The following is a 27,970-nucleotide window of genomic DNA, read 5'->3' as shown; positions in this document are numbered from 1 at the left end:
TAATACATAAAATGAAAAGTTGCTCTGAAGCAATCCTGCAAAATGCGGGAATTTTAACCGTATCAGCTCTAGTTTTTCAGGAATGTGTGGGTTCCGGATGCTTCCCAGTCCAAGTATGCCACAACATACAGCTGTTCTCTCACAGTTAAATAGCTGATGAATGCGACTCTGACACAAGAAATGACCTGCTCCATTAAAACTCAGCATATGCCTTCCCATTCCTTCTAATTTGATTTTCTAGTTGAAGATATCTGTGCTTGACAGAGACGTTTGTTCTTGAACTGAAGGGGGTGACTGCAAAAGACAAGATAGCTGTGCTGTCAGGTCTAGGACACCTTTTGGTCCTCCTAGACAGAACTCTGTCTGGGTGAAATTGGCCCACGTGCTCAATTCTGACCACAAATTTCTGCTGGAGCAAACGCACTGTCCGTGCAGACTGTTCCTGTTTAGTGAGATGACCACCACCTACTGCAGTGAGGTTCACAGAGCTGCTGACACGCTCCTGTCTTGACAGGTTTGCCTGACACTCGACCCACGCAATCCATAACCCAGGATGAGTAACCGTGTCCAGGTGTGGTCCCATTTGCAAAAGTGTCCTTCAGCGTCCATGTCAGGAAGACTAATTTCAGCAAAAATTTTGGGCTGTGACACTTGGAAGTATTCTTCTAACAGGGGTTTAAGCAAGGCTTTAACCCTTTTACCAGGGTCTCTACCTGGTAAAGGAGGAGTTAAGACACATGTGGCCACTAGGCACCGTACTTAGCTGTAAAGACTTCACATTGCAGTCAGTTTAAATCAGAAGTTAATTAAAGTTTAAGACTAATCTCCTAGGACAGCTTGGTATCATTAGTAGAGGAGGAGAAACACAACAAAATTAACTGACAAAGAACGCATCTGCAGCATGTTGCACTGCGCTCTCCCATGAAAACAGAGTGTGCCAGGAACCAGCCCTGGAGAGCAACGGCAGGCGCACAACCCCTGCTTGGTGAAAGCGCCTTTGTACGACGACTGCCGGCGGTGTGCGAGGCACCGCGCCGCAACGGCGGCCGGAGGGACCAGCAGGTTGACCTGGCACCTCTTTTTGCTGCACGAACAGGAAAGCACGAGATCAACCTCTGCCTAATGGAGAAAGCAGCATTAAAGGAAGCGACACAACAAGAGAAAGGGGGCAGGGGGTGCAGAAATAGAAAGCCTTGCTTTCAGATTTGCCAGGCACACCTGCAGAACAGCAACAGTGGATGCCCGAGGCAATCTGAGGGTAAGGATGGGGTAAGAGACATGGGGAGGAAGGGATGTGTGAAAGAAAGCCACCAGACAGTTTTTCTGAGGCCAACAGATGGACTGGGATTTCATATCAATCAGTGGATTCAAGCCTCCTCAATTTGAAAGAATGATGGCATTGGGGCATATTTGCATGTGGAGTGCTTCCTATACAACACAAGGTGCTCGGATGCCACGAGGACGAGAGCTTTCTAAGTACCTAATTGGCAAGATCAGCCCCATGTACGTACATAAGGCAGAGAAAACTGCTTTGAAATAAGTATTTCCCCGCGAAGTGTCAAGACTCGAGCTTCAGAAGATTTGAACAGCAGTACAGGGACTGATGGGTTCACAAATACTTTCTCTCTTACAAAAACCATGCACACATTTGCTTTTTGGAGAATAACACAAAAATGTGATGCCTGTCTGGTAGTTCTGCCTTCCCTTTCCCCGCATTGTTCTTTTTAGATCATATCTGGATCATCTAGATAATTTCTTGTTTGTTTAAAAAGAACGCACTTGTTTTCCTTTAATCAAAGTTAATAGCTCCAGGCTCTCATATTCAATCCACCTCTGCACTTAAACCAATCTGATTCCTCACACGCTACTCAACTGCACACTACACACTATTCCTGCACCCACTACTCAGCTACACTTCATCTACTTTGGGACTGGACAACAAGTTTAATTTAGAGTGTCCATCAATATTATTTATTTGCTGTTTCATATGCACCAAAAAAATGCAAGTCAAGTACAAAAAGGCCGACAGCTTTGCTATGCAGTAATCTGGTCTTCTCTATATGACAAACTGTTGGAGTTCAAACTTTATCTGTCAGCTGTTTAAACTTCAAAATATGTGCATAATTCAATATTGCAAGAATTCAGTTGAACAGTGAGACATTCTTCCTTTAGAGCACCTTTTTAGGCAGTTTAGCCAAGTTTCCTCCTGCCTCAATCCCACCATCACAAAAATGCAGCTCCTGGTCACAGGTGAAGAGACAGGACTCTTAACTAGCGTCCTTTTTGGGAGCCCTTCGCAAAAGCAATTTCTTCCCAGGATGAAGAACTCCACCTCAGGTTGCACAGGATTTTTATTTTCCTGCTTCCAGCAACCCACTTGTTCACCAAGCCAACAGCAGCAGCATCCCTGACCTCCTGACCATCTCCTGCCAGCTCCTTGCCAGAAGTTACAACACCTACTGCAGGCAGGAGAAGCCAGTACAGGACTGTGAGTTAGCAGTTTTGGTTCAGCCTGGTATCTGGGTCCTACAATCTCTCCGGATCCACCACCACACCTTATGCATTAGTTATTTTCTGTGGTCAGCATTCCCCTCTTGTTCTCTTCAGACACAAAGCACCAACCTCCTGCTAAGTCTGCTGATGCTGGTGGGGTTGAGATTCAGCCACATCCTGAAAACATTTGGATAACAGACACCAGGAATCCTTAGCAGACAAAGTGCTATTTTTCCTATTGCGTTTGAATACTGGGAGCAGTAATCAAAATGGAATCCCACTTACAGGCACATAATTACATTTTAGTACCTTTCACTATAGCAATTCCATAAAGGAAGAGCAACAGAGAACAGCAACACAAAGTTAATGAAGAGGGATGCCTGAATCCACTTTTTATTTGTAGTAGTGCAACAAACCAAGATGAAACCACAGTATTTTTCCAACCCCAAAATGTAGAAAGCAGAACCTACTTACTTGACAACAGTTTAGGAATCTGCTGCTGCCCACTCAGAAGCGGCCTGGCGTACGGGCTCCCGTAAGTTCCAAGAGGTACTGCATTGGCATACATCCCTGGCATCCCTCTTTCCCTTGGCATCGTATGGCTATTATGTGTAGAAATGGAAAGGAAAAAGAATAGGGTGTTTTTATGAATGCCACCTTACAGCACAGCTGCTCCCCAGCCCAGCTCTCTCCAGTGTGTCAGTGGAGATGTGCAAGCACAACGCAGTGACTCGCTTACAGATCAGGGCCCCAGGCACACCACAGACAAAGCACACGCTTTGTGAGCTGGGCCCAGCAAAAATTCTGAAGTTTCCATAGCAAACCGCAATAAGCGGAAAAACATGTACTTCCTGCAAACTGCGTAAGAGTCCAGTAAAACTGAACTGCTGTCACGTTTCCTAATGAGTGAGAGCTGATAGATGCGGGACCTGCCAATGTCGGTGCGTCAACGTCTGCCAGGCCTGTGCTGTTTTTCCTGTGCAGAACTGCATTCGTGTTAACACTTTGATGATTGTGCTTGCCACGCTGGACAGCAATTTAATGAGACATCGTATGTGATCAATAATGCAACTATACTTTTTTTTTATATAACTATGACATTGAAGAACAGAACATGGTTCACAAGCGTAGCGCTGGAACAATTATGCTTTCCAACACACAACTGGAGGGAAGGGTGTTGCTTTTTCTTCTTCCAGCTCCTCCAGAGCCATACGATGAAGAAGGGATTTTCTCTTCCCAAAAAGGCGCTCAGGTTCAGTTGCTCACAGGGTTTAGTTTTATTTGCTAGTATTACAGCCTCCTTTAAAACATTCTCTTTTCTGGCTCTGATAAACATATGGCTCCTTGCACCCCCCAGTAAGGAAAAGCATTTCATTTTATCTGTAATATATAACCCCAGTTCGTTCTCTCATCCTGCGCTCAGAAGCATCCTCGTACTACACTGCAGCTCCTGAGAAAGTTACTCAGACTTTTGGAGAACCTGTAAAAACTGGCAATGCCTTGAAAAATGGCAATCAAATGGCTCGTATGGTGTAACACGTGCTTCAAATAAGGGTTTTTAAAACCCATTTTTAAAAATGTAAAAGACATTACCGTCTTCATAATAATTTTAATTAATTATCACTTGTGTTCAACATTCTCATTGTACCTTCTGTACTTCAAGCGAGTATCCACAAAACACGTTGAAAAACCCCAATGGAAAAGCTAGTAAGATTTATTTAGTAGAAAAAAGCCAAACCCAAAAGCAAGAAGAATGCAAGGCATTATGGCAAAATCATTGTAACACACAGTTTTCATTGATACTGAATTTAAATATCACATGCACCTTATCTCTGACAGTCCAGCCCCACACTCTGCTGCTTTTTTTTTTTTTAATTAAAAAAAGCAATAAAGGAGTATAGCCACCCCAGTGAGGCAGTCAATAACAGTGCTGCCAGTCTTACCCTAAAGTTCTGAACACTGACTGGTCCAAATGGACTGGTTTTCTGTCTCGATTAAAACCCAGCTGCGGTCTCCAAGGCCTGCCATCATTGTTGTTTTTTTCCCAGTCTCCTGGCTTCAGAACTGGAGCAGGTTTCCTTAATATTAAAAATAGTTCCATAAATACTTATCAGTGCAAACACTCAGATTAATGAAGAAAATGGAATTATTTGAAAACTGACAACTAATACTTACTTTGCACCAGGTAACACAATAGCCTTGAAAACAAAGTCTTCATCAAACTGTGGATCTTTGAAAGAGATACTAGGAGAAAGTATTTGAGGATTAGCTTTACATGATAATTAAGACAAGCAAGATTAAAAAGTTTATTAACAGTGATGTACACAACAGAAAAGGTAAGATTCTAGAACCCACGACTTAAACTGCAAAATGCATTTCTTGCACATGGATATACTGGACTTGGATGTCTCAATTATTTTCCACAGGGTGTCCTTTTGCCTCCTCTCTATCAACAGCCAGTCCAAAAGAAAGTTTAATGCCCAGAAACAGTTAGTCTTATGTATGGTAACGAAAGCATCTTCTGCAGACCCTTGAGAACAAATCCTCTAGTCAAAGCACTGATGGTACTTAAGTTCAAAGGCTGCCACACTACAGACAGGAAGGATGCCAGCTTGCTGTGCAGTCTAGTCAGATTTGTACAGAACTTAGAAATGGGATTTCCTGGGCCAGGGAGTTTTTATCCTGAAAGGCAGCTTTGCAGTTGCATGCAGTTCCTGTGAAGGGATATACACCTATTTTCAGTGACACCTCGCAGACCCTGCATTTTGAGCTGTCCAGTATTAGACAAACTAAATAATACTAGAGTAAAAAGTGGCTGAAAGCTTAATTTCTGCTGGTACAATGCATTATGTAGCAGTTTGGGTTTGCTCTAGGAAAATTCATCCACACTCCTAGCAATTCCAGTCTCCTGGTGTAAGTACCCAGGTCTCAGATAGGTCCCACCAGGGACATGTTTGAAGTACACGGCACAACCTGCTTCCTGTTCTCTCTCTACCTACCGTTTGATATAGAAGAATGCTTGGGATGCCAAGAAAGATAAAAGCAAACTACTAAGCAGAACAATCTCACTCTTCCAGCTGAAATACATCTGCTTTTCAGCAGAGAATGAATGAGTCTCGACGGAAAGAAAATAATGGTCCCTTGGAAAATTCAGCCAAAGTCACAAGAACTGAAGAGCAGAATCATGACTGGTCATATTATCTCAAAGGACAGGATGAAAAATCCTTGCAATAGAGGAATGGACAGAAGCGCAAAACAATTCAAACCTCCTGACAGTGGCAGATGGAAAGCCAAAAACTACCTTTACCTCATCACTCAAAGTAACTAAATCCCCATTTCAGAACATCCTTTCCACAATACTCTGACAGGCCACAACGTAGCATTTCTTACTGCCTGTAGATAGGTGCGCTGGCTGAACCAAGTTTTTCCTCCAAGGAGGCAGACGGATCACAAGTGATTTTCAGTGTCTCAGGTATCTTATGTCGCTCAAGAAGCAAGACGTTACAGGCTCAAGCATCACATACCTGTTACACTGTGCGAGAAAGACCCTAAGCGAGAAAGACACACAACACTAGAGCTACAGGAATTTGCTGTCAAGTGCAAGAGTAATTAAAACCTTTGACCACAAGATTTACTCCTGGAAACTCTGCATTTTTTTTTATTCATTATGAAGTGTCTTATTATCCTCCCAAACATCACATTCAGGCAAAGTTAGTATTACTCCTTTACTTCTTAAGGACATGAAGCTTATGTTCTCAGGTATCCTCTGGGAATTGTTAGGAATAAAGATGGATAAAAATCCAAGAGACAGAAATGAAGAACTGGGAGACTTTCAATCAATACCCAGTTCTGTCTCAGAGACTTGCTCTCACAAACGTTTGGTTTTCTTTAATTTAAAAGGCTTGATACAGACTACCAAGTTCTGCAGGTGCTGTTCTTTGCTTGCCAAAGACCCAGCTGAGAGCAAGGAGAACAGCAACAGCAGGAAAGATGAGGTATTTCTGCAGAGATGAAACACGCTGGGTTTGATGCACTGAGAAACGACCACTTCAGACACCTGTGCAGGGCATGTCACCCCACGCACCGCTTAACCGCCCTAACCCAAGCCTGCTGTGTTACAACGCATCTTGGATTCAATTCTCACCAAAAACCAGAAATGTTTGAAGTAAAGCTTTATTTTTATGAGGAGATGGATTCTGTTGCAAATTCAACAACACAAAACACCAGAATAAACTGAGTTCTGACTGCTGTATTTTGTATGTCGTTGCATTAAAACCCAGACTTTACTTACCTGACCGCAGAATTCTGTGCGAGATCACGCAGCATTGGAACAGGAGACTCCACTGTCCTGGTAAAGAGAAAAACCTCTGTCAAAACATTGAGTAACATATGTCTCCCCATTTGCTCCACTTCCTCGATTGCTACCAATCTTGTTTCCCTATCAACTAAGCCTGGGACACATAAAAGAGATTTCAAAATTAACTTGCCTTTCCCCTAAATCAAACGTTTCTATAAGCAATGGAATTACTGAATCCTTTTCTTAACGTCATGACTTCTGCAGCTGAACTGTGTGGATTCTCCTGTGTCTAACAGTGGGTTCATACGCTTCCCACTATCCAGTGGCCTGTTTACAAACCTCAGTGCTATTCTGCACCTTGGGAACTTCCAGGTACTGCTAGGGTTTGACTGAAACAAGCCAACAGGTTCTAAGAAGGCAGGAGAGGACCAGAAAGACAGACGCACATGCAGACACCATGAAGACACAAACCTGCTTCACTAGGAAGAAAAAGGCTTTAAAAACAAATTCAGCAGCTGTCTTCCACAGCACTTAGAGTGTCCTTTCTAATTGAGATTTAACAGGCTGACATGCAGTTGCATCTTAACCCTTTCCTTCTTTCCTCCAGAAAACTTTACCCCTTCAATTCAAGCAAACACCACGCTCGAGAAAATGGCTCTTATCAACCAGAAACCAGCTTCCTTTGCCCACCCTGCTGAGCACACCTGTCACGACTCATCTCTCCCAGGGGTCCCAAGCTATATGCACGCTGGCTGAATTCAATACAAATCTGTTTAGCAAAGTAAGACTTATTCTGAAGTAGTGCTCTAAACGCCTGCTCACCTTCACAGAATTCCTAGCAAACTACTTCTCTAGGTAAAAAAAAAAATAAAATACCCATTTCTCAAGCCCTATCCAGGGAAGACAATGCCAGAAGAGTGTTCTGTTTCCTGCATTGCTATTCCCTCCAAAAACAGCTCTGACTTGCTCATATTCTTCGCAAGCCATGACAAGAATAGAGCAATGTATATTAGTAAGTGTGCACTAGGATACATTATCTGCCCAACAAAATAGGCACGTTTGTGCATTTAATGCAAATGAGTTACTGAACACCTGCTTATGCCCCTAAGCAAAGTTAGATAAATGAATGCATATCCTACAATGTGAAGATTAAACGAATAATTTCTCAAACTAAATGCATTACCTAGAAAACAAAAAATATTAGCATTTTTTGTATGTGTAGCTGGTAGCAGTCCTGAATTTAGTGCCACTGCCTAAATGGAAAGTGGCAAAAATATATCGCTCTGGATCTTCCTTTAATGCAATTAAGATTAGCATATAGAAAGCAGAATTGTTGGATTATTTTTTTTTAAACAGCACGCACTACTGTAAGTTACATCAGACTGCATTAAATTAACATTTGTACAGAAGCAGAGAAGCCAAAACAACACGACCATAGTGAATAGGGCCGCTGATCATGGCTGCTTTTACCTATTCAAGTTCAAACATTTCTAAATACATAAAAATCAGTCCCCCATAGATTAAATGACAAACAGCAAAAGATTCAGCAGCAACTAAATACACATATCAGAGCACTTTAAAGATTTCTGATGCTGCTTTAAAAACGTAGTTCTGAAATAAAAAAAATATAGGACTGTGGAATGAAAGGTTTACTTGCTTGGTTTTTCACCCGTGCTGATGATACTACACACCTACTACAAGCTAGCGGAAACCACGTTTAGCCTCAGAAGTAAATGCATTGCTTTGTCAGGAGTTTTAGGTTTCTCATTGTGGGCATAAAGATATTTTTATTTAAATGCAGACATAACTGAAAGAAATTCCCCTTAGCATCAAACAACCCGTACCAAAAGCCATACTCACTGGTCCGGAAGAACAGCATTTTCATTCAGTGTCAGCTTTCCCTGGATTCCATAGCACAGCTCTGGGGGTATATCCACTGGCTATGGAATAAAAACCAACTTTTCAGCTGAAGCACTTTATTAGACCTCCACCCTCACCATTTACACAGTCCCTTAAGAACAAGCACAGCCTACCTCTGTATTTTTGGTCTTGTACTGTTCTACGATAAAGTCACAAAGCGGATGGTGTTTTCCAACAAAGAGAACATCACCACCAAGGCTATTTCTTCTGCCTAGAAAAGGTGAAGAGAATGGGATAAGAGTTCAGAGCAAAGAGGGGAAGAAGGAATACAGCAGACCAGCACACCGTCCTGTTGACATCTCCACAAAAGAAAAGCCTTTCTGTGATTTAGGAGAAAGCTCTGAATGTTCCTTGACAGCATTGGAAAGAGTGTCTCTGCCCAGAACAGGACATTTCTGGTCACAAGGGTAGCTGGCAGACAGTAAAACAAGAGGAATCTTGTGTTCAATGGCAGGAACGTTGGATTTAGAACAGAGTAATGCTGAAGATACAGACAGGCTGGGTAAAAAAAGCCCCAACCCAACCTAAACCCCCCCAAAACCCACACAACTCCCAAGCAGTTTACCTGCAAGAACCAGATATTATTTTTGTACAAGGGAGAAAGTAACACGTACATTTGCCTATATAATCTGAACACAAAGCTTCACACATCATAACTGGACACAGCGAGCCTACTGGTCAGAATAGCCAATACACCGACCAAGTTTTACCATCAACTCTAACCTTGGAAACAGAGTTTATTCTTTTGATTGCAACATGTTAATTTAACAAATACTTGACAGTGTATACTGGTAGAAGCTTTTCATATGATTAATCTGCCATCTAATTTTCAGGTTAAATCTTACGCAGGTCTACTTGCGTAAAAGAGAAGTAAGTGAAAGCTACAAAACGAAACCCATCAAGGATCATTCCAATTAAGAGCACCATATAGGAAAAAGAGGCTACAGCCTGCCATAATTCAGTTCAACCAAACATCCCTTACACCTTGCACGTTTAGGGGGAAACACACTGGTAATAACAAGTTGTAACAAAATATCACAATCCTTACTTTCTTCAGGGGTGAGGTCAGGGTAGACTTCCTCCAGGGCAGCTCTAAGGCGTCGCTCATCAACAAATGGCAGTAATGCAACACCTGGTAAAACCAAAACATGATTTTTTTCACACTTGTTGGGGAAAAAAAGGAAGAAAAAAAAAAAAAAGAGAAGACACTAGCATGGAAAGCTCCAAGAAATTATTTACCCAAAAACCAAATGTTGCATCAGCCACAGAAAAGAAAACCCTACGCTTTCAGAGGTTGAGACCCTGCAGGCTGTTTAGAGAAAAGCAGTTCAGTGGTAGTGCAGGCTGCAAAGGGAAGCTTATCTCCAAGCACCCCTCCATCCTCCTCCTCCCCAGTCCTGGGTAGGCACTGGGAAGCAGTAACCTCTACCCACACCTGCCTCATTTAGAACAAGATGAGCTCAGTAAGAGAGTCACTATTTGTCTCGTTTGCTACAGATACTCCCCTGGCAGAACTCAACGCTACTTTATTCAAATTAATTTATTAAGAGACAACAATGGAAGAAATCACTCCCAGTTCAGCAATGAGGCAATACAGATATTATCCATCAGGGACTATTCCCACCAGCTATTAATTTCACTCTGAGATAACATGGAGGGTCCTCTCAGGATCAAAATCCCTCACTAGGCAGCACATCTCAGAGCCCGCTCAGTAATATCAGATGAAGCTGGAGAACAGCCTTCCCTGGTACACTCCAGTATATATTTTCTTCTATTATAAAATCCAAAAAAGCACTAACAAATTTACTATGAAAATTCTTCAAAGATTTACTTTGGTCACCTTTATTATCAGTTGGAATCTGGAATAATTATTTTAGTTTTTATTTTATTTCACAGAATCACAGGTTGTAAGGGACCTCAGGGATCACCTAGTCCAACCTTTCTAGGAAGAGCCCAGCCTAGACAAGACGGCCCAGCACCCTGTCCAGACGGCTCTTGAAGGTGCCCAACATGGCCGAGCCAACCCCTTCCCTGGGGAGATTATTCCAGTGGTGACTGGCCTCATTGTGAAAAATGTCCCCCTCATGCCCAATTGGAATCTCCCCAAGAGCAACTTGTGTCCATCCCCCTTGTCCTCTCCATGCGACTCCGTGTAAAAAGGGAGTCTCCATCTTCTTTGTAGCTGCCCCTCAAGTACTGGTACACCGTGATGAGATCCCCTCTGAGCCTCCTTTTCTCAAGGCTGAACAAACCCAGCTCTCCCAGCCTATCCTCATATGGCAGGCTTCCCAGCCCTTGGATCATCCTGGTGGCCCTTCTCTGGACCCCCTCCAGCCTGTCCACATCCTTTTTGTACAGCGGGGACCAGAACTGCACACAGGACTCCAGGTGTGGCCTGGCAAGCGCTGAGTAGAGCGGGATGATGACTCCTTTCTCTCTGCTGGCGATGCCCTTTTTGATGCAGCCCAGCATCCTGTTGGCCTTCTTGGCTGCAGCAGCCACTGTTAGCTCATGTTGAGCTTTCTGTCCCACCAGGACCCCCAGGTCCCTTCCCACAGAGCTGCTCTCCAGCCAGGGGGATCCCAGTCTGTGAACACTACCATGAACACTTACCATGAACACTAGAGCTTTTCCTGACCAAGATGACAGCAAAGGCTTTCTACTAAACTGATATTCACAGTTTCACATTTGTGCCTATACCAGCTCTACCAGCAGGCAGGTCTCAGACACATTTGTCATCACTCTAAAGTACAATATTCACAGAGACTTTGGACTCCCACGGACAGAGTCCCAATCTAGAACTTGGTCTGCCTGAAACACTTTTGCTCCGGAAGTTAGATCTTTACGTGGCTTTATAAGAACAAAAGCTTGTCCTGGAGCTGAAGGAAAGGGGACAACTTAAAACTTTACCTGAAGTGTAATTACACCAGAAGCTCGTACCCTCTCCTAACAAAACCAGTTTGGAACAAACCATAAAATGTTAGATGTGTCAGAAGTTTAACCGAATCGGAATTTTACTTTGCCTACTGTAAAATAACAAGGAGCAGAGCTGTACAGCCTGCTGTTGCCAACCTCACCAAACAAGAAATCTGCCCTGTCCCTGCTTATGAAGTATGAGGATAATCTTCACGCAGACTGACTGCTGCTTTATCAAAGACAGCACCAGACCTCAGCCATGTTCAGATTTTGGCTGGAACATCGCTACTTGTTAAGGGAAGCAGCGATAAGCCTACACTGGAAAACAAACAATTTATTTTCACCTTCACAACACACTGGTGGAATGACAACAAAACGGGAAGTGTTCATAACCCCAGAGATTGCAAAAAGGATCAATGCTGAGCCTCCAGAAGCATAATCACATCTCTGAAAGGAAGATCTTCAAACATTTCATTAAGGGGACAAGGTATACTAGATGCTTTTTAACCGTGATAGCCTGTACTTCCAGCTTGGAAAATATTTCTTGTCTCACAACTGCCTCTTAAGCATGAGAATTCCAGATGATAGTCCAGAACAGAGAATATATAACACAGTTAAGCACTAAATGAATCAAAAGTAACGTTACAGGTTGCTGAAGGCAACCTTGCTGAAGGGAGCTTTAGACTGCTTTAGACTGCTTGAGACTGCTTGAGACTGGAGGTGTGGTAACTGGACAAAAGGACCAAGGAAAGTTGCCAGAATTACAACAGGGGTAAGAGAGGGCTTCAAGTTATAGAGGGAAAACCTGCTATGCAACACGTCTCGTAATGCCTAGGAATACTCTCTTTGATTTGGGAACACTGTCCCAAGGTAAGATACTTGTGTATCTAACTGTGGCTATTTCAAAACATAGGTGAGCTGCCTTTGGGGAAGAACCACAGAATCATTGGTGGCAGCAGGAGCCTCTGGAGATCATCCACCCCTCTGCTCCAGCACGGTCACAGGCTGCTCAGGTTGCCCAGGACTGTGGCCAGCGGGGCTTGGAACATCTCCAAGGACAGGGAGACTCCACAGCCTCTCTGGGCAATGTGTTCCAGTGTCTGGCCACCCTCAGAGCAAAAATGTGCTTTCCTATGGCTCAGATGGAATTTCATGTGTTTCGTTTTGTGCCCCAATAATTATACCTATAATTGAGATGTTTACACTATTTAGCCAATAGTGTACCCAGCCACAAAATTTGGCAGAACTTTGAAATTAATATTCTCTAAAGAAAGAAGCTACATTAAACACTGTAGCTGGTTTTTCATTCTTTGTATGCATCCAAATATTTCTATATTCCCCAAAGCACTTTTTGCAAGGTACTAATGCATCAGAGGTACTAATCAGAACCTTCTGTTCTGATTGAACAGAACAAGAACCATTAATTAAATGCAAAGGAGACAAAATACAATTACACACTAAGGCAAATAAAAAAAAAATTAATCTAGTTCAGGACAAATTAACAAATCTAGAATGCTGAAATTACAAACAATCATTGCCAAACCTCAGCTACTGAACCATAAGAAATTACTCTGAAGAACAAATTATCAAAAACACACCTGCTGCAAAATACTTCTCCCCCACACCAAGTAACACAAGTTACCTGTGTGACTTGGTGTGTCACTATCTCACTAAGATAATTTTCCATTTTCTTCCTATTTTTACATAGTTTCTTAAGACTAAGGTCCATATAATATAGCTCAAAAAAGAAGAAACTTTAAATTTCACCTTGCCAAGCGTATTTCTTCCCATTTAAATCGATAGCAAAATCTTCAGGGTAGAAGTCAATTATGCTTGATTCCTGTATTTGAGAAATTAAAAAAACAGAACATGAAAGCCAATTATGACATTGATTCAGAATGCCATGGAGCACGGCGCTTCACAGAGGGCGAGCAAACACAAAGCTAAGGAGAGCACAAAGAACTTTGACTAACAGAAACAACTTTTATTAAATGCCACTTAAACACGAAGGTGGTAGGGCATTCCCATTACACAGAGTAGCAAAACAAGAAATTCAGCAGGATAGAATCATTCCAGATAACTGGGGAGCAGATACCCTAACCAGGTTAAGTTTTACGAGGTTTCTATGAGAAAGGAAACAATCGTACTAAACTGAGGAAATAATTTTTCCTCACTGAAACATCTGAATTCAAAGAATCACTTTTGAAGACCTTTGAAGAATCTCCATGGTCTACCAAAAAGCAGCAAGTCATGCTCACACAACTGCAGGACGGCATAACCTTATGGAGAGGAACACAACAAGGATTCTTACCGGATCTGTCATGAGCTTCCTCCACGTTGGTGGCAGAAAATTTCCACTTGCAGCTGGAAATACTCCCATAAGTTGTTCAAGAGGCTTAAACTGTTGAAATTGAACAAGATGATGTAGGACACTTCTAACGAGCTGTTAAGTCTTAAATAAATAAAGATGTCCTACCGGTTTTGAGCCTTTCTCAAAATCCGAAGGCATGTCTGCAATACCCTCAAAGTCAGAAGCAAATGGAGCGTAGTGAAAAGGGTAATACCAGTTCCAGGATGCACAGCCCTAGGATAAAGAAACAAAAAAACCAGACAAATCAGAAAAGTAAAAGAAAAAAAATAAAAATCACATAGCCCAGTCACTAAGGATGACAAAATTTAGCCCAGCATCAACTGGGAGAAAGGGGAGTCCCCATGATTAGAAAAGAAAGAGCTCTTGCCTCTAAAGGTACTCTGGACTTCAGGTTGGGACTTAACTTTTCATAGCCAGACTAGAGCGAGTGAGTTCACTGGACAGTGAATGGAGACCTCGGGCATTTCCTCGGCAGCACAGAACAGCAGATAGACTTCTATGCCAATACTCTTGCTATGTGCTAGGTCTGAGTCACTAAGGGAGACAGCCAAAGAGACAGGACCTAGCACCATAACGACACAACAGACCTTACAGCAGCATCTTAACCTTAGCTTCAGGACACTGTAACGTACCTCATGCCTTTTTCCTCCCCCTTGAGAAAAAACACACGAGCATGTGCACAAAGTCCAACACAACCGAGCACAAAAATTTATTGCAAAGGGTAGGAAATCACAGTCTATCCATACAGTTAACCAGTCGCTGGGGCTAAGCTGAGGAGCCTGTAAGAACTGGACACATTTTCAATTTGTGTAGAGTTGCTACCACATCCTGAGCAGGGAAGTACACAGAGATGACACAGAGGAGGAACTTCCAAGCTTTCCGTAATTGTACGGACGGCAGAAATCAAGCTGGGCAGAAAGCCATTACAGAGGTCTCAATAGGAACAGAAGTTGTGTTTTTCTGGCAGCACCCACTTTGCACTACTGTTTTTTCAATGCAAAATCCTACCGCTAACTTGGGAATGTGGGGGAGCAGAGAACCCTGATATGATACACTCTACAAGGTGTGAAAATGTGAACACTCTTTGTTGCAGGTTGAAAAGTATTCTGGTGTTAACTGTTGCTTTTCTAGTACAAGCACTAATACACACTTTGAGTAATATTTTGCGTCCGCCCCCCCCCCCCCCATTATTCATCTGTCTTGAATATCAGGAAATATAAAGTGCATTCACCTGAAAGACGCAAGATAATCCTCAAAAGGAGAAAAAGAGTAAACTCAAACACACCAGAACACAATGAGCTTTGTAAAGGAAACGTGGCTCTAGAAGGTTTAAGTCAAGTTTTCACCTCCTCAGCTATTTTTCTTAGCAGTACCACTTGAAAAAGCAGCCTACTATTTTGACTTCCAATTCTGCATAAGTAAATGCCAATGAAGCTCCTCCAGCAATATTTTTGGTATAAAATTACAGAGTCATTTGATGCAATTCTTCAGATGGTTTCAGTATGTTTCATGAGCCAGGTGGATTGGCTTCTCTTTTTTTTTTTCCCCTCTCCAAACAGATGTTCCCACCAGTGGAACATGCTCTGCATTATTAGCTTTTTATAAGAATAGAAAAGCACATGTATTCTGTCAGAAGTTTTATGGACCACAAGCAGTAGTTATTGGAAACAATTCGTATATGGTAAAAAGAAAAAAAAAAACCACACAACCAAAGAAAAACCCTCAAGCAAACCTATTTTGAAATTCCCCCGGTCCAACAGCTCCCTAATCTAACTTCCATATGGCACGAAGTGATTCCACTGCTGCGCCGCACCCATAGACTGCCCATGTATAGCAGGGTACAGAACCTTGCCCGCACATAGTCTGTTGTGCGGGTACAAACAGCAGACCGTGCAAGTATTCCATTGCTGCACTATTTTAAGTCTGCAATATAATTTTTACAAGGACTAGAGAGACTCTCCTTCTTTTTAGACTAATCTGAATATGAAGCAAAACAGCAAAAACAAAGCCCTAAACATTCGTGTACTTTCATCAAGTCTTCCTTTGGAGCACTTCTAAACTAGAAAATATTTCCTGTACAGTCACTTTTCCTCGAGTTCTTATTGGCACTCCGCCTCAATTTTCTTGGGAGCACTCTGGCACTCCCTGAAGTTGTCAACCTCACCGATTTATTTTCTTTGCAACTGTAACCATCTATCACTTCTATATGCATCAGTTGCTTCAGCCAGAATGTCTACAAACCCAGAAGGACAAGGAGTCTCCCTCATACACCTCAATAACTAGTTTGGTTTTACAAGCTGATCTGTTCATATTGTTTTAAGACAGGCATATGCCTCTCTTCCAGCTCCTATGCTTTTAAAGCCACAAGTCTCTCGACAGTGCAACTGCAGATGCAACCCCGGTTTGAACAGTTATAAAAGCACATGATATCTGCACAAGGCCATGGCCACTGACCAAAGCAATGAAGGCACAGCCCATGCATGCGTCTTTGAATAAAACAAACTTAATTCTACCATCTTCAAACGAGCATAAATAGTTCTGCCATATACTCCCCTCCTCTAAGCCCTTCAGTTTCCCTTAAACTCCAGACTGCCTTTTGCAGTGGTGTTGTACTACTATGACACCAAAGGTCACAGCAACAGTTTTCCAGAAAGTAAGACACCTACAGCTGATCTGAAGATTCATTTACACACTTGGGAGGCATGTGGGCACATACAGAGTTCTAGGACTATATTCAGCCACCCTTAACAGGAACACAGTTTGCCTTCAGCAGACCTCAACTGTGCGCAGGATAAGGGGCATTTCCACCTACAGAGGTGTCCAGGCGACATTTGTCCTTTGCAAAAGGAGACACTCAGGGATGTGGAGGCTCACATCTCCTGCAGATCAACTGCAACAGACTTACAAACCTTAAACTCTACGAATTTCCTCCACCATAACACGGAAGTCGGAGCCCAAACTCAGCTAATTAATACAGTGGAAGGAAATGGGACACAGTCCCTTTTTGTTCCCGGGGGGACAGGGGGAGGAAGAGTACACATTAAATAAACTCACTTTGAGGCTGCACAGGTTTTTGCAGGCACGCAAGGTATTTGCCCTGCCTGGCTCTAAGTTGGACAGGTGTGAGCCACCTATGCAAAAATGTGCCAATTTATCTCTGTGGCACTGCGTTCAAGCTACAAAGCCCTGCTGAAACAGATAAACTTTATCAGCTCGAGCACATTCTATTCCCAGGCCACACACAAAATGTAACTTACTTTGTCTTCAGGGCACGGAGCTAGTTATTAGCCATCGGTGCAACAAACCCCAATATGTCTAACTAATCTCTTGCCAATCTGACATCTCAATTATCAAAAGATTTAGATCAGATACAGATTACTTCAATCACAATACACTTCATGGAACATCATTACAATATATGAAGGAGACTGACAACTCTGTTCCTTTCAAATTCTTCCTAAGATTTCACAGGCTTTGCCCTTTGTTCACTCATTTAGTCATCTGCAATTTCACCGCGCATGGCTATGTATTGCAAAGGAAAAATATGCATCAGTCCTTAATAAGCTAACAAGCGCTGTTACTCTACAGTGAGAAACAAAAACTGCATTCAAATCTTGAGCATCAAATAGAATGGGCACCCATTTGTTTCAGACCTGTCTTAAAAAAACGCCACTGCTTTTCAAAAATGAGCAATGGATAATTATGATTTCCTGAAAAGAAACAGGGTGCAAGACACAGAAAGAAAACTGAAGTGTCAGAGAAGAAATTTTGAAGTACCTGGTAATAGTATCTGAGAACCCAGCAAAGCCCTTCCACATAGGACTGTACAACTTTACGACGGAATTTATCATCAGATGCATCAACATCAAATTTGTTTTTATAGTAGCGCTGTTTCCAACCAGTTTCCCATAACCTGGATAACAAACACAGATGTCAATACATGTTAATAAATGCACATTTACGTATCTGAATTACAATATAAGCCAAACTCACTTGCTACTTCAAGTTCCATTTTTATACAATTTAAATGAAAGCATAAAAACTGATAATCAGCAGCAAGAGAACAAAATCTGATGGCTGGCATCACAGAAAACCCAGATGAAATTCTGAAGCTACCATCCTGATATACACATCTTCAGAATACTTGTTAGGAGCAGGGTAGATGTGCCTGCTGCTGCCATCAGGATTTTTCAAAACAGCATTGTTCCTCAACAGCAATTTCATCCTTCTTATCGGGAACCTACTACCAAAACTGCCATTTGAACTTTGTTCTTTAACCCTTCCAACTACTAGAAAGAGAACAAACTCTCCCCCTTCATTCTTTTGTCTAATCTACCCTAGGCCAGAAATCTTTATCTTACTGGAATACCTTCTCATATCAAGTTTATTCCTCTCTTCTTAATATCCCTGTCAAGCAGAAAAGTGGTACAGTTTCTTTGCTACTCAAAGGAAAAAAAAAGTAAGCAAGTTAAAATAAGCAGTAGCAGCAGCTTGATTTCTATATTTTATTGCTGTTCAGACAAGCTATGATTTCCAGCAGCTATCTGCAACTCGGGAATCCCATGCTTGCTGACTCACGTCTGATGAGTTCCTTTTTACACAGGGATTTTCAATCTTTCATTTCAGAGATGGATGTTGGAGTCAAAAGAGCAATCTCAGACACCATTTATCCTTACTTCACACAGCTCCCCCTTATGTCTGTCTACAGATGGGGCAGGGGAAAACAACCATCTGAAACCCTCACTTCTAATGTGCAAAGTTAGGAAAAAAGTAGATAGCGTGCTATATTGTGCCACATTCCTAGCAAGAATATTCTGTGAAGATAAGTGGCAAACACAGACCATAGGTTCCTCTAAAAACTGAGTGGGCAGGGGAACACAGCTGCAGTGGGCACAGGCAGCAACAGGAATCACCGCCAACAAATGCCAGAGCTTTTCTTCCTTGGATGTTTTATCCGCTCACAACATCTGCGCGGTCCCTGTCATTCAACTGGTGACACGTCGGTTTGAGAGGACAGCTGTGCGGCAAGCAAGGAGCTGTTAGCACGCACATAAAACTTCGAGTTGTTAGTCCTAACAGACACAACATAATCGGGGGGAAATTCCAGTTCAGTTCAGAGACTGCCACTAAACAGGCAGCTTAAGTAATGGAAAGAGTAAGATCTACTTAACATTTGGTTCAATCTTGATATGCTTCAGAACTGACTTCCCATTAAAATTGTCTGGGTTGGTTTTGGGGGGTGTTTTCAGTTTTTTTGTTGGGGTTTTTGGTTTGCTTGTTTTAAATTTAAACCTATTATTCACCATAGTGCATGTATTTTACACACACGTATCTCAAAATTCACGTGAATTTCAGTATTTGAGTGAACCAGAGTAAAGCAAATTACAAATCTGATTTAGAAACGGATTAAATCAGATAATCCCTTAATTTTTTTTTTAAATCAGAATTTTATTCTCAACAATTCAAAACTTAGCATTGATTGTCACATCTGAAAATCATCATGCAAGATCCCTTTCCACAAAGGCTGTGACCACTTTAAATTACGTTCAGAATCTGAAGCACACACGTAGCCCGCAAGGTCAACTCAAACGTACACTTGTCAGAATCCCACAGAGCAGTGTATATATAGCATGCGAAGCCTTTAAGGGAGAACAAAGATCGATTCAGGCTTTTTTACATCTTTTTGGTTTTGTAAACCTTGCTTCTGTTTCAAGGTACCTTCCCAGTACAGGGATATTTTTTTAAAATCTGACCTGAGCTAGTTCAAAGATGATTCAAACTGATGAGGAGACAGAGAAGCCAAGAGATGTTTTCATGACTAAGAAAGCCAGGTGAGCAAGGACAGAGCGACTTGTGCTAAAGTCTTGAAGGACAGAGTCAAGATGATCTACAGTCTATGAGCATCTCACCCTAGATGCTCCCTGGCAGCTAGACACTTGCATAGATTTCACAAACCTTTTCTGTAACATAACAAAACCCAATCTGCTAGCTGACTAGAACTATTTGTTCTGGTTTTGAGGTCCTTCTAAATACAAAATATATTTTCACAAACAACTTTGTTGCATCTAGTACATTTATGCAGTTACAATGAGAAGCATAACATTATTTTCCACTCAGAAAAGGATCTGAATAAATATTCAGAGCTACAAAAGAGCTTAAATAACTGTGGATGAACGCAGCACATCTTTTGCTTGACAACACCAACCCTGTCAAAAATATTGCTACTCGTAAGTCACCATGATTCATTCACCCTAGTTGCTATAAAACGGTTAAGGCTTCTTTTGGAACGTCTGCTAAAATTCAAATGGAAAGCCACATTAAAATTTATCCTAATTTTAGATAAAAATTCTGCTTGCTTGATTAAAAAAACAAAACAATCCACTCAGATCTGCACATACAGGATAGAAAATAAGAATGAGAGCTTGAACACCTGCTATTTTAAGATCTGATGGGCTAGATGTCACAAATATGCCACCACAACAGTGCTGGACACTAGCAATCAGCACTTCACAGTGAAGCAACCCTTACTGTTCTGCCATGTCCACCTACGGCCCCTGACTCTACAGAACACAAAAACCTCCTGGTTGCATTTATCAGGGCAGAACCTTTAACAAAAAAATTATAAGGGCCTTCACCCTCAGCTTAGAGGGTGATAGCTTGATTTAGACCTTTGATAAACGCAGACTAGTGAGTCTGGTAATTCACTGTCAGTTAATTCTCATAAATTCCTATCCCTTAATCATCCAGGGATCAGCCGTCCTAAGACATTTAAAGAACTTGTCATAGACAAAACAGGGCCTGCTACAAATCGAAGATGGAGGAAAACATATTGCGATAGTCAAGATAAATAATGCTGCACACGTGAATGTAGCTGAATTTTATGGGTTAAATAGCTCAAAAATTCAACGGCAAAACAGTGGCATTCAGCTCACATAATCAAAGCTGAACAGTGAATGTCTAGCCAATCTAGTGCTTGGTCTCAAAGGACGTAGTGGCTTGGAGGATGAAAACCTGCACGCATACTAATCTAGATACTTAGATTTAACAGCTATAGCTTACACATCTCACTGGAATTTACTGAATATTCTAGCCCTCCACATTAATTACCGGTGGATAAAAAGATCATAGAAAAGCATCTGAAGGCACTGCTGCTCTAAGCTAAATGGCATTAATTAGACTGCATCTATTTCAGCAATTTGCTAACAAAGTGCTACAAAAAATGGCTTCACCTGATATTATCCTCTGGCTCAGGTTCGCTGTCACTATCTTCAGTTTTTCTCTTAATTCCTCCTGCCAGAGATGGGCTGCCATCAGAATTGAGGCTGGTATTTGGAGATGAAGTTGTCTAGGGTCAGAATTATTACAGATAAATAGAGGTGGGGGGAAAGTATTCATTAGGCATTTTAAATTCAAGTTAATTTTAACAGCTTTGTGACAATTACATGCATTATTTTTAGTTCCCCAAATACTCAAGGCAAAAGCTACACAACCTTTAAGCTATCAAGTCAAGTAGCAAAAGAAAAGAATAACACATCTTTGTATTACAAGGCAGGCATTGATACATACAGGCAAAAAATGCACTGTATTTGAGAAAGAAAAACGTGCAATAAACAAGACAGTATAAATTGATGAAACATGCAATTTTGGAATACTACTGGAGTCTCTAGTCCTACAGCTTATGTTACAGCTTCATTTCGCAGCAACAGTGAAAGACGCATATGCAGACTACTGTAAAAATGCTGCTTGTAATTCAGAACTGCCAGAAATACTCTAAGTTGCTTCACAACAGATCTTTTAAACTCCTTTCAAATTGATCTATCTTAATGTTACAGAGTCTAAAAGAAAATTCTCCCATTCCATAAAGGAACTCATTTGCTTACCCCATCTGCAAAAGTTTCAAGATTAAAAGGGAAGAATAACTGAAGTTATACTTCGAAAAAGCATATTGTATTTATTTAGACTTAAGAGACAGAACACACATCTTTATGAGGAAAAGGCCCTTTAATTTATTCACTGTTTGGATGAGGATTTATGCCCAGAAAGAAAATATTTGTCATAATTGTTACTTAAAGCTAACTTTAAATCAAGACTTCTAACAGAGCACTCAACTTATTTCAAGTCTTCCCTCACTTTTTAATACCTTTCCAAAAACTTCATCTAAGTTTCTCCTCTTCCCAGTGAAAAGCAGTGCTTTGGAAAGTGAAAGCAGCTGACATACACATCGCTATGCAAGCCACAAATTTCCAGAACAGATATCTATGTCTCCGTGTATATATAAATTCCAAAAAGAATATTACAAGACCTCTGGCTCAGGTATTTGGTTTGTGTCTCTCTCAAACCTAATGAGGAAGCTCCTAAACGCGTACTCACAAGGAGGTTTGACTCCACAAGCACCCAACAAGTTTGGGGAGAAGAGCTGCTGTATGAGACTCGGATGCATTCCCCTCACACGTGCCATCCCAGAACTATTTAACAAGCAGTATCATACCAAACATTAAAATAAAGAACAACATTTTATTTGAGCAGTCACACAAAAATTGGTTATTAAAAGTCACTTCCTTGAAAAATAAGTGTTTTGTTGTCCACTTCTCAAGACAGCTTGATGGGGTAGAGAAAAAGGTGTCCACGGTAACACAAGATGTGATTATTTCCCCTTCTATGTGTAAATACCTTTGAACATCTACTTACGGAGTTCTGTCTGTCATGCATTCTCATCTCAAAGGCGGCTTGTCTGGGGTTACTGATTGCCTGAGGACTAGATCGATTTCCCAGAGCTTGAGGGGAAAACTGTCCACCAGGAATGAAAGAAGGTTGATCCCTCTAAAAGATAAATACATACAAGTACACTGAAAATGCTGTGTAATCTCCGCAGCAGTGAGATGATGCTGTCTCACAACTTTCAGGTTAACATGTTATATAAAACAAGCATAATTTACTCAGTTCAGATTGCATTAGTTATGTTTAACATCTCAACCAGATATAACACTTACAAGTGAGACCCTTATATTCCTATAATTTATTAAGCTCTTAAAAACAAAACTAAACACCCAGACCAAACAAACCCTGCATTGTGTGCCCATGTTCTTTCTATGTGGGCTGAAAGGCAGTTTTTCAGGCACGTGAGACTTCATCTAACCTGCTGGGAAGAACGTGTTCTTTGTAAGCAAAGTGAATAACCTCTTCCGTTCTAATAAGGATAGTCAGAAAACATGCGATTTGTGAGTAGAAGAAAACTCAACATCATTCCAATAACAGAAGTTTAAAGAATTGGGCTTACATGGGTCAGAAAGGGCAAATCATTCCCACAACAGCTAATGCTTCTCTACTGCATTTGAGAGACATTTGGCAACACTGACTTGCTTGCAGGCAGAGCGTAAGATAACTAGTTTGGGGTAAGCCTTCCTTGCTCTTTTAGAAACATCTCTAATCGAGCAAATCCATTTAATGCAAACCGATGTAACGTATTCAAACCTAAACTCTTATGCCAAACTCCGTTGCCCTCAGCAACGTAACTGCTGAGATGACTTGTGTCAATGCATGGAAAAGCAATTTCTGTAATCATGGAAGTTCAGAGTTGTGTAGATTTGAAGGACACAACACACAGCTATCATCCAGTGCATTCAACACTCTCCCTCCTTTCCCTTTTAAGAAACCTTTAATATGCAATTCCTTCTTTCAAAGCTCAAGTCTACAAAAAAACCCGTGAAAAAATCCTTTAAAATAGTTTACACAGTTAAAATACAATGATTAAACTGCAGTTTCAACAGACACATCCACTGAAAGCTACAGTATATGTTTGAATTCTTGCTAGTTTTTGCATTGTGAAAGGAATTAATTTACCTTCATTCTTTTTCTTTTTTCTTTTTGCCGTCTTTTAAAGTTATCCTAAATAGAGAATAAAGAGAAATAAAGTCAGTCAAGCGTACAGATTTCTTGGAAAAATATTTCATTATAATCCTCTACCGACCAGAAGGCCACAAGGTTCTTACATAATGTTCTGAATAAGACAAAGGTAAATTCTTGTGTCTGTAAATCCAACAGAAACGAGATAGAATTTTATACCCTACCCTGAAAACCTGGGGCGGGGGGGGCGGAATATACCACCCATGTATTCAAAGTGCCACAATTTTGGTAATGGCTTATATCATCTACTAAGTTTAGCTATAGCCTTACTTGAAGGTGGAGGTAACAGCAGTGTCAAGGGACACAAGCTCCTTGCCTGCACTGGAACAGCCACCAGGGGAAAAAAAAAAAAGGTAGTAGGAGACACATTAAAGTCATAGAAACGGGAGAAAAAGAGGCTCAAGGAAAGATATTTCTTATTCCTGGGCTATGGAAACTGGAAACTTGATCATCAAATTGGCATTCCCACTTCAAGAGAGGTGCAGGCTGGGGCAATCGTAAATAAAACATTTTGCCAGCACTGACACGGTATTTTTTGACTGGAAAGTAAATACAACTCTGCTCTTTCTTTCACAAGGTGTTTTATCCCCCGTACTGAAAAGAATAAACTGGAATATGTCTGCAAAAACTGTAGAGACAGACCAAAAGAACAACAATTTATGGACATATTTCAAATGGCAGGCGGTACTGCAAGGCAAGAATGCACCTGGAATTCAAATTTAGTATTCCACCTACTCATGGCTTGCACTTCCACAGGTTGCAGCAAATTACAAAACAATTCCTTCTTCAGTTTTCATACCAGCTATTGAAAAAGACGCAGGCAGTAACAGAGTTCACATACACTTTTCACTTTGGCTAACAATTAGAAAAGCAGGCCTTGCAGTCCAGGAGAAGAAAATCAATGGGAAGTATGCGATTCTTTTTTGGGTATGGAGAAACTCACTAGAGATTATAACAAAAAAATTACAATGTTTGGGTTTTTTCTTATTCTGTTAAAAGAGTGTTACAGTCTAACAGTAACACATGTGATTAAAAGCGAACTCCAAGAACGTAACAAAAATTACATCATCATCTTTTCTCTTTTTGAAAATACTATCTTCAACTTCTCCAACAGCTAACATGATCATCTGGACCCGCTGCAGGTTGACAAAACCGCTTTCTGTGAGGTACCCCTGAAAATTAGAAAATAATATAGTTGAAAAGCAAGCCTATTTTTGTAGCAAACACCCACATATTTTTAAAGAAAAAGCAAAAAAATTTACCCCAGTTTTGTGCACCACATTTTTATATATGTTAACCAAGCGATCAATTGCTCCCTCCCTAAAAACAAACAAAAAAGCATGAGATTCTTGTAATTTAAGACCACAGAAGGTATACTTGCAGGAACAGAAAACATATATTCTCACCTACCTGATCTCCAAAGATGGCAGATGAGGAAGAAAGTCATTTCCCACAAAGAAGCACATAAAGACCCAGTCATCAACACTTCTTTCAAAATCAAAAGTGAAAGGCAAACTGGCCATAGTGAGTTCTCTTTCCAAATACTGCAACACACAAAATAAAGGACATTAGAAAACACTGTGTATCGAGTTTAAAAATATTATTTATATTATCAGACATAGTAACTGCTTCAACATACCTCTCGTAAAACACATAACCTGATGAAGATAAATTCTTGTTCAGCAACAGGAAGACTGTCTGCAAACTCATCGTGCTAAAATAAAAGGGAAGAGTTGCATTACATCCAAGCTCACCTCAAAGTTTCTCCAGCTCAGTTTTAAAGGCTTACTTTGAGAGGAGTTAAGAGATATACAAGTACGGTTTCTCAAGTTCTTACGACAAGCATGCATTTTGCTACTTTGCATATCTGTTAAGTTACTGACCATTGCCTCTCGCCAATGGAAATAAGAACAAAAAACCCAACAAAACACCACAGGCAAGGATGTCAGGTTTGGCGTAATACTTTTATGCTACGGAAGTACAATTTTTACTTATTAATGTAAGAGGAGAGCTAGGTAGTTTCAATAATATAATTGGCATTAAGTTTCAGCCAAAACCAACAGCAAGAACAATTTGAGGATCTCATTAAAACATAAATTAGCTTACAGACAAAAAGAATTTCTAGAAATAGCAGAATCCTTACCTTGCCTTGTTTTTCTCTGGGCAAACCTTGGCAATCCTTAACCTCGTGACCCATCTGGTTACAAAGACCACATGGCTTGGGTTTATTTGGTTTAAACTCTTCCCTAATTATGGTGAAGTTTGGTTCATGTGTAGCTAACCCAAGCATAATCAGATCAGCTACCAATCAAAAGAGAAAATATAATGAAGGATAAACATTGTCAAGCTTTTTAAAAAGTTCAGAAGCAAGGTATGTGCTGCCTTAAGCATGCATGAACACTGGTGTGCTTACCCACAAACTACCCCGCTAGCACCACTAAGTGGAAGTTAGCCCTTCAGCTACGGACAGGGCTAGATCTTTCCCCACGCGTTACACAAAGCTTTCAAAAACCTAACAAATACACTGGATTATTTACACAAATACAAGTGAAAGCTTACAAACTACAGCCCAACCCAATCACAAAACAGCACAAGCAAGCTTAATAGGGCATATTGCGAGCAAGACAGAACTCACCATCAGCCCCACACAGACAATGATGAGTGTTTGGGTCATGGTTTGGTTGAGCTATACAAAAGAAAATTACATTTAGTCAGAGCCAAGTAAAATAAATTATTACTGACCACATCTTAATTTAAAACAAAATGTTTACATTTATTTGAATGTTACCTCTTTGTCTTCTAATGTAATCCATAATTTTATGTTCACCTTCACCAGGAGCACTAGCATCAGACAAAATAACCTGTGAATAATTTAAAATAATGTAAACAATTTATGCCAGCACAGTAAAAAAACCCCAATTTATGTAGTTCATATACTGGATCTGACTTACGAATAGTTGAAATTCTAATCTGTAGTTTTAACTAAAATACTGTGATTCAAAATTGAAATTATTGAAGAGTTTGGAACCAGTGAATAGACCTTCATTTTTCTCTACTAATTCCAGGAGGAAGCTGACATATTGGTTCAAAGACCACTGAAATTATCACATCAATAACTAACATATTTGAAGTTTCCTGATAAATAATCAGGGCAATCGAAATACACACTAGAGAACTAGCAGACAAAGCAGATGTATGCCTCCTTCCCTTTAGATCTTCTAAACTCATAGATACACTGATACATTATCACGTTATACACTTCCTTACACCGATGTCCAGATGAACATTAGCGTTTATAAACTCATGTCTGACAGAGGGAATTAAGCAGAGTCAACTGCCCTCTAATTAGGCCACTTTAACAGTCAGCTTATGGAAAACAAAACAGACAGCTGCATCTGAGAAGACTGACCATTCTGCCCTCTCGCACAGAGCAAACACAGGGTTGTCAGAAATAAAACTCAGTGGGAGTGGAGTGGTTGGGGAACAGGAGGAGAGAATTTCAAAGTCCGTAAAGGCAAGAAAGCTAATGTGTATTATTTGTGTTGCCTGTGATCTATTGTCTCCCACCGTTAGGGTAACAGAGAAAATGCAGCCTACCTGAGATAGCAAACGAGTTAAAACAGTGAAAAGAACATATATACAGTCTATCTTGATGCTTCGCCCCAAAAAGAAGAAAAAGTATTCCTAAAACCCTGTCTCCTGTTATATCAAATTGTGGCTTCTACTATCAAATCTTTCCTTTGCTCTTAAATGAAATGAAAACAAATGGTGCTGTTAGATTGTGTTATTAGGATGAAATGTATCTATGAAGTCCCAGCAGAACGTGCAAGTTGGTCCGCTGTTAGTAACAGCACAGTGCCAGAAGATGAGACAAATCTGTTAAATTTATACACTTCAATCATATCCCAACCCAGCATAACACATCACCTTAATTTTCCTGAAGTATGAAACTGTGAAACTTACTGTCAAATTTTTCCACCCTGGGTCACTGTTCAAACGGTCAGCAATGTAATAGCGGAGACATTTAGCAAGATTGTCCATAAACTCAGTTCCCTAAAAAGTGACAGAAG

The 27,970-nt window shown here is 40.8% G+C and overlaps 1 protein-coding gene across 1 annotated transcript in view; it reads right to left on the bottom strand.

Moving 5' to 3' along the window:
* XRN2 (5'-3' exoribonuclease 2) overlaps window positions 1-27,970 on the bottom strand; it is a 52,385-nt gene that overhangs the window by 14,522 nt on the left and 9,893 nt on the right. Inside the window, exons 6-27 of the mRNA XM_064445507.1 lie at window positions 27,864-27,953; window positions 26,689-26,761; window positions 26,536-26,586; window positions 26,044-26,201; window positions 25,540-25,614; window positions 25,311-25,444; window positions 25,163-25,220; window positions 24,965-25,072; window positions 23,838-23,882; window positions 22,686-22,817; window positions 21,227-21,342; window positions 17,775-17,910; window positions 14,103-14,210; window positions 13,938-14,027; window positions 13,394-13,466; window positions 9,759-9,842; window positions 8,824-8,921; window positions 8,651-8,730; window positions 6,785-6,841; window positions 4,669-4,737; window positions 4,437-4,571; window positions 2,968-3,095 (exon numbers count right to left, since the gene is read on the bottom strand). Coding sequence (XP_064301577.1) covers window positions 2,968-3,095; window positions 4,437-4,571; window positions 4,669-4,737; window positions 6,785-6,841; window positions 8,651-8,730; window positions 8,824-8,921; window positions 9,759-9,842; window positions 13,394-13,466; window positions 13,938-14,027; window positions 14,103-14,210; window positions 17,775-17,910; window positions 21,227-21,342; window positions 22,686-22,817; window positions 23,838-23,882; window positions 24,965-25,072; window positions 25,163-25,220; window positions 25,311-25,444; window positions 25,540-25,614; window positions 26,044-26,201; window positions 26,536-26,586; window positions 26,689-26,761; window positions 27,864-27,953 — 2,098 coding nt within the window. The remainder of the gene's footprint in view (window positions 1-2,967; window positions 3,096-4,436; window positions 4,572-4,668; window positions 4,738-6,784; window positions 6,842-8,650; window positions 8,731-8,823; window positions 8,922-9,758; window positions 9,843-13,393; window positions 13,467-13,937; window positions 14,028-14,102; window positions 14,211-17,774; window positions 17,911-21,226; window positions 21,343-22,685; window positions 22,818-23,837; window positions 23,883-24,964; window positions 25,073-25,162; window positions 25,221-25,310; window positions 25,445-25,539; window positions 25,615-26,043; window positions 26,202-26,535; window positions 26,587-26,688; window positions 26,762-27,863; window positions 27,954-27,970) is intronic.

The sequence above is a fragment of the Phalacrocorax carbo genome, chromosome 3, assembly GCF_963921805.1.
Source record: "Phalacrocorax carbo chromosome 3, bPhaCar2.1, whole genome shotgun sequence".
In the NCBI taxonomy this organism is placed as follows: domain Eukaryota; kingdom Metazoa; phylum Chordata; class Aves; order Suliformes; family Phalacrocoracidae; genus Phalacrocorax; species Phalacrocorax carbo.
Note: the sequence above shows the minus strand (reverse complement) of the source record. Positions and strands in the feature narration are given on the sequence as shown.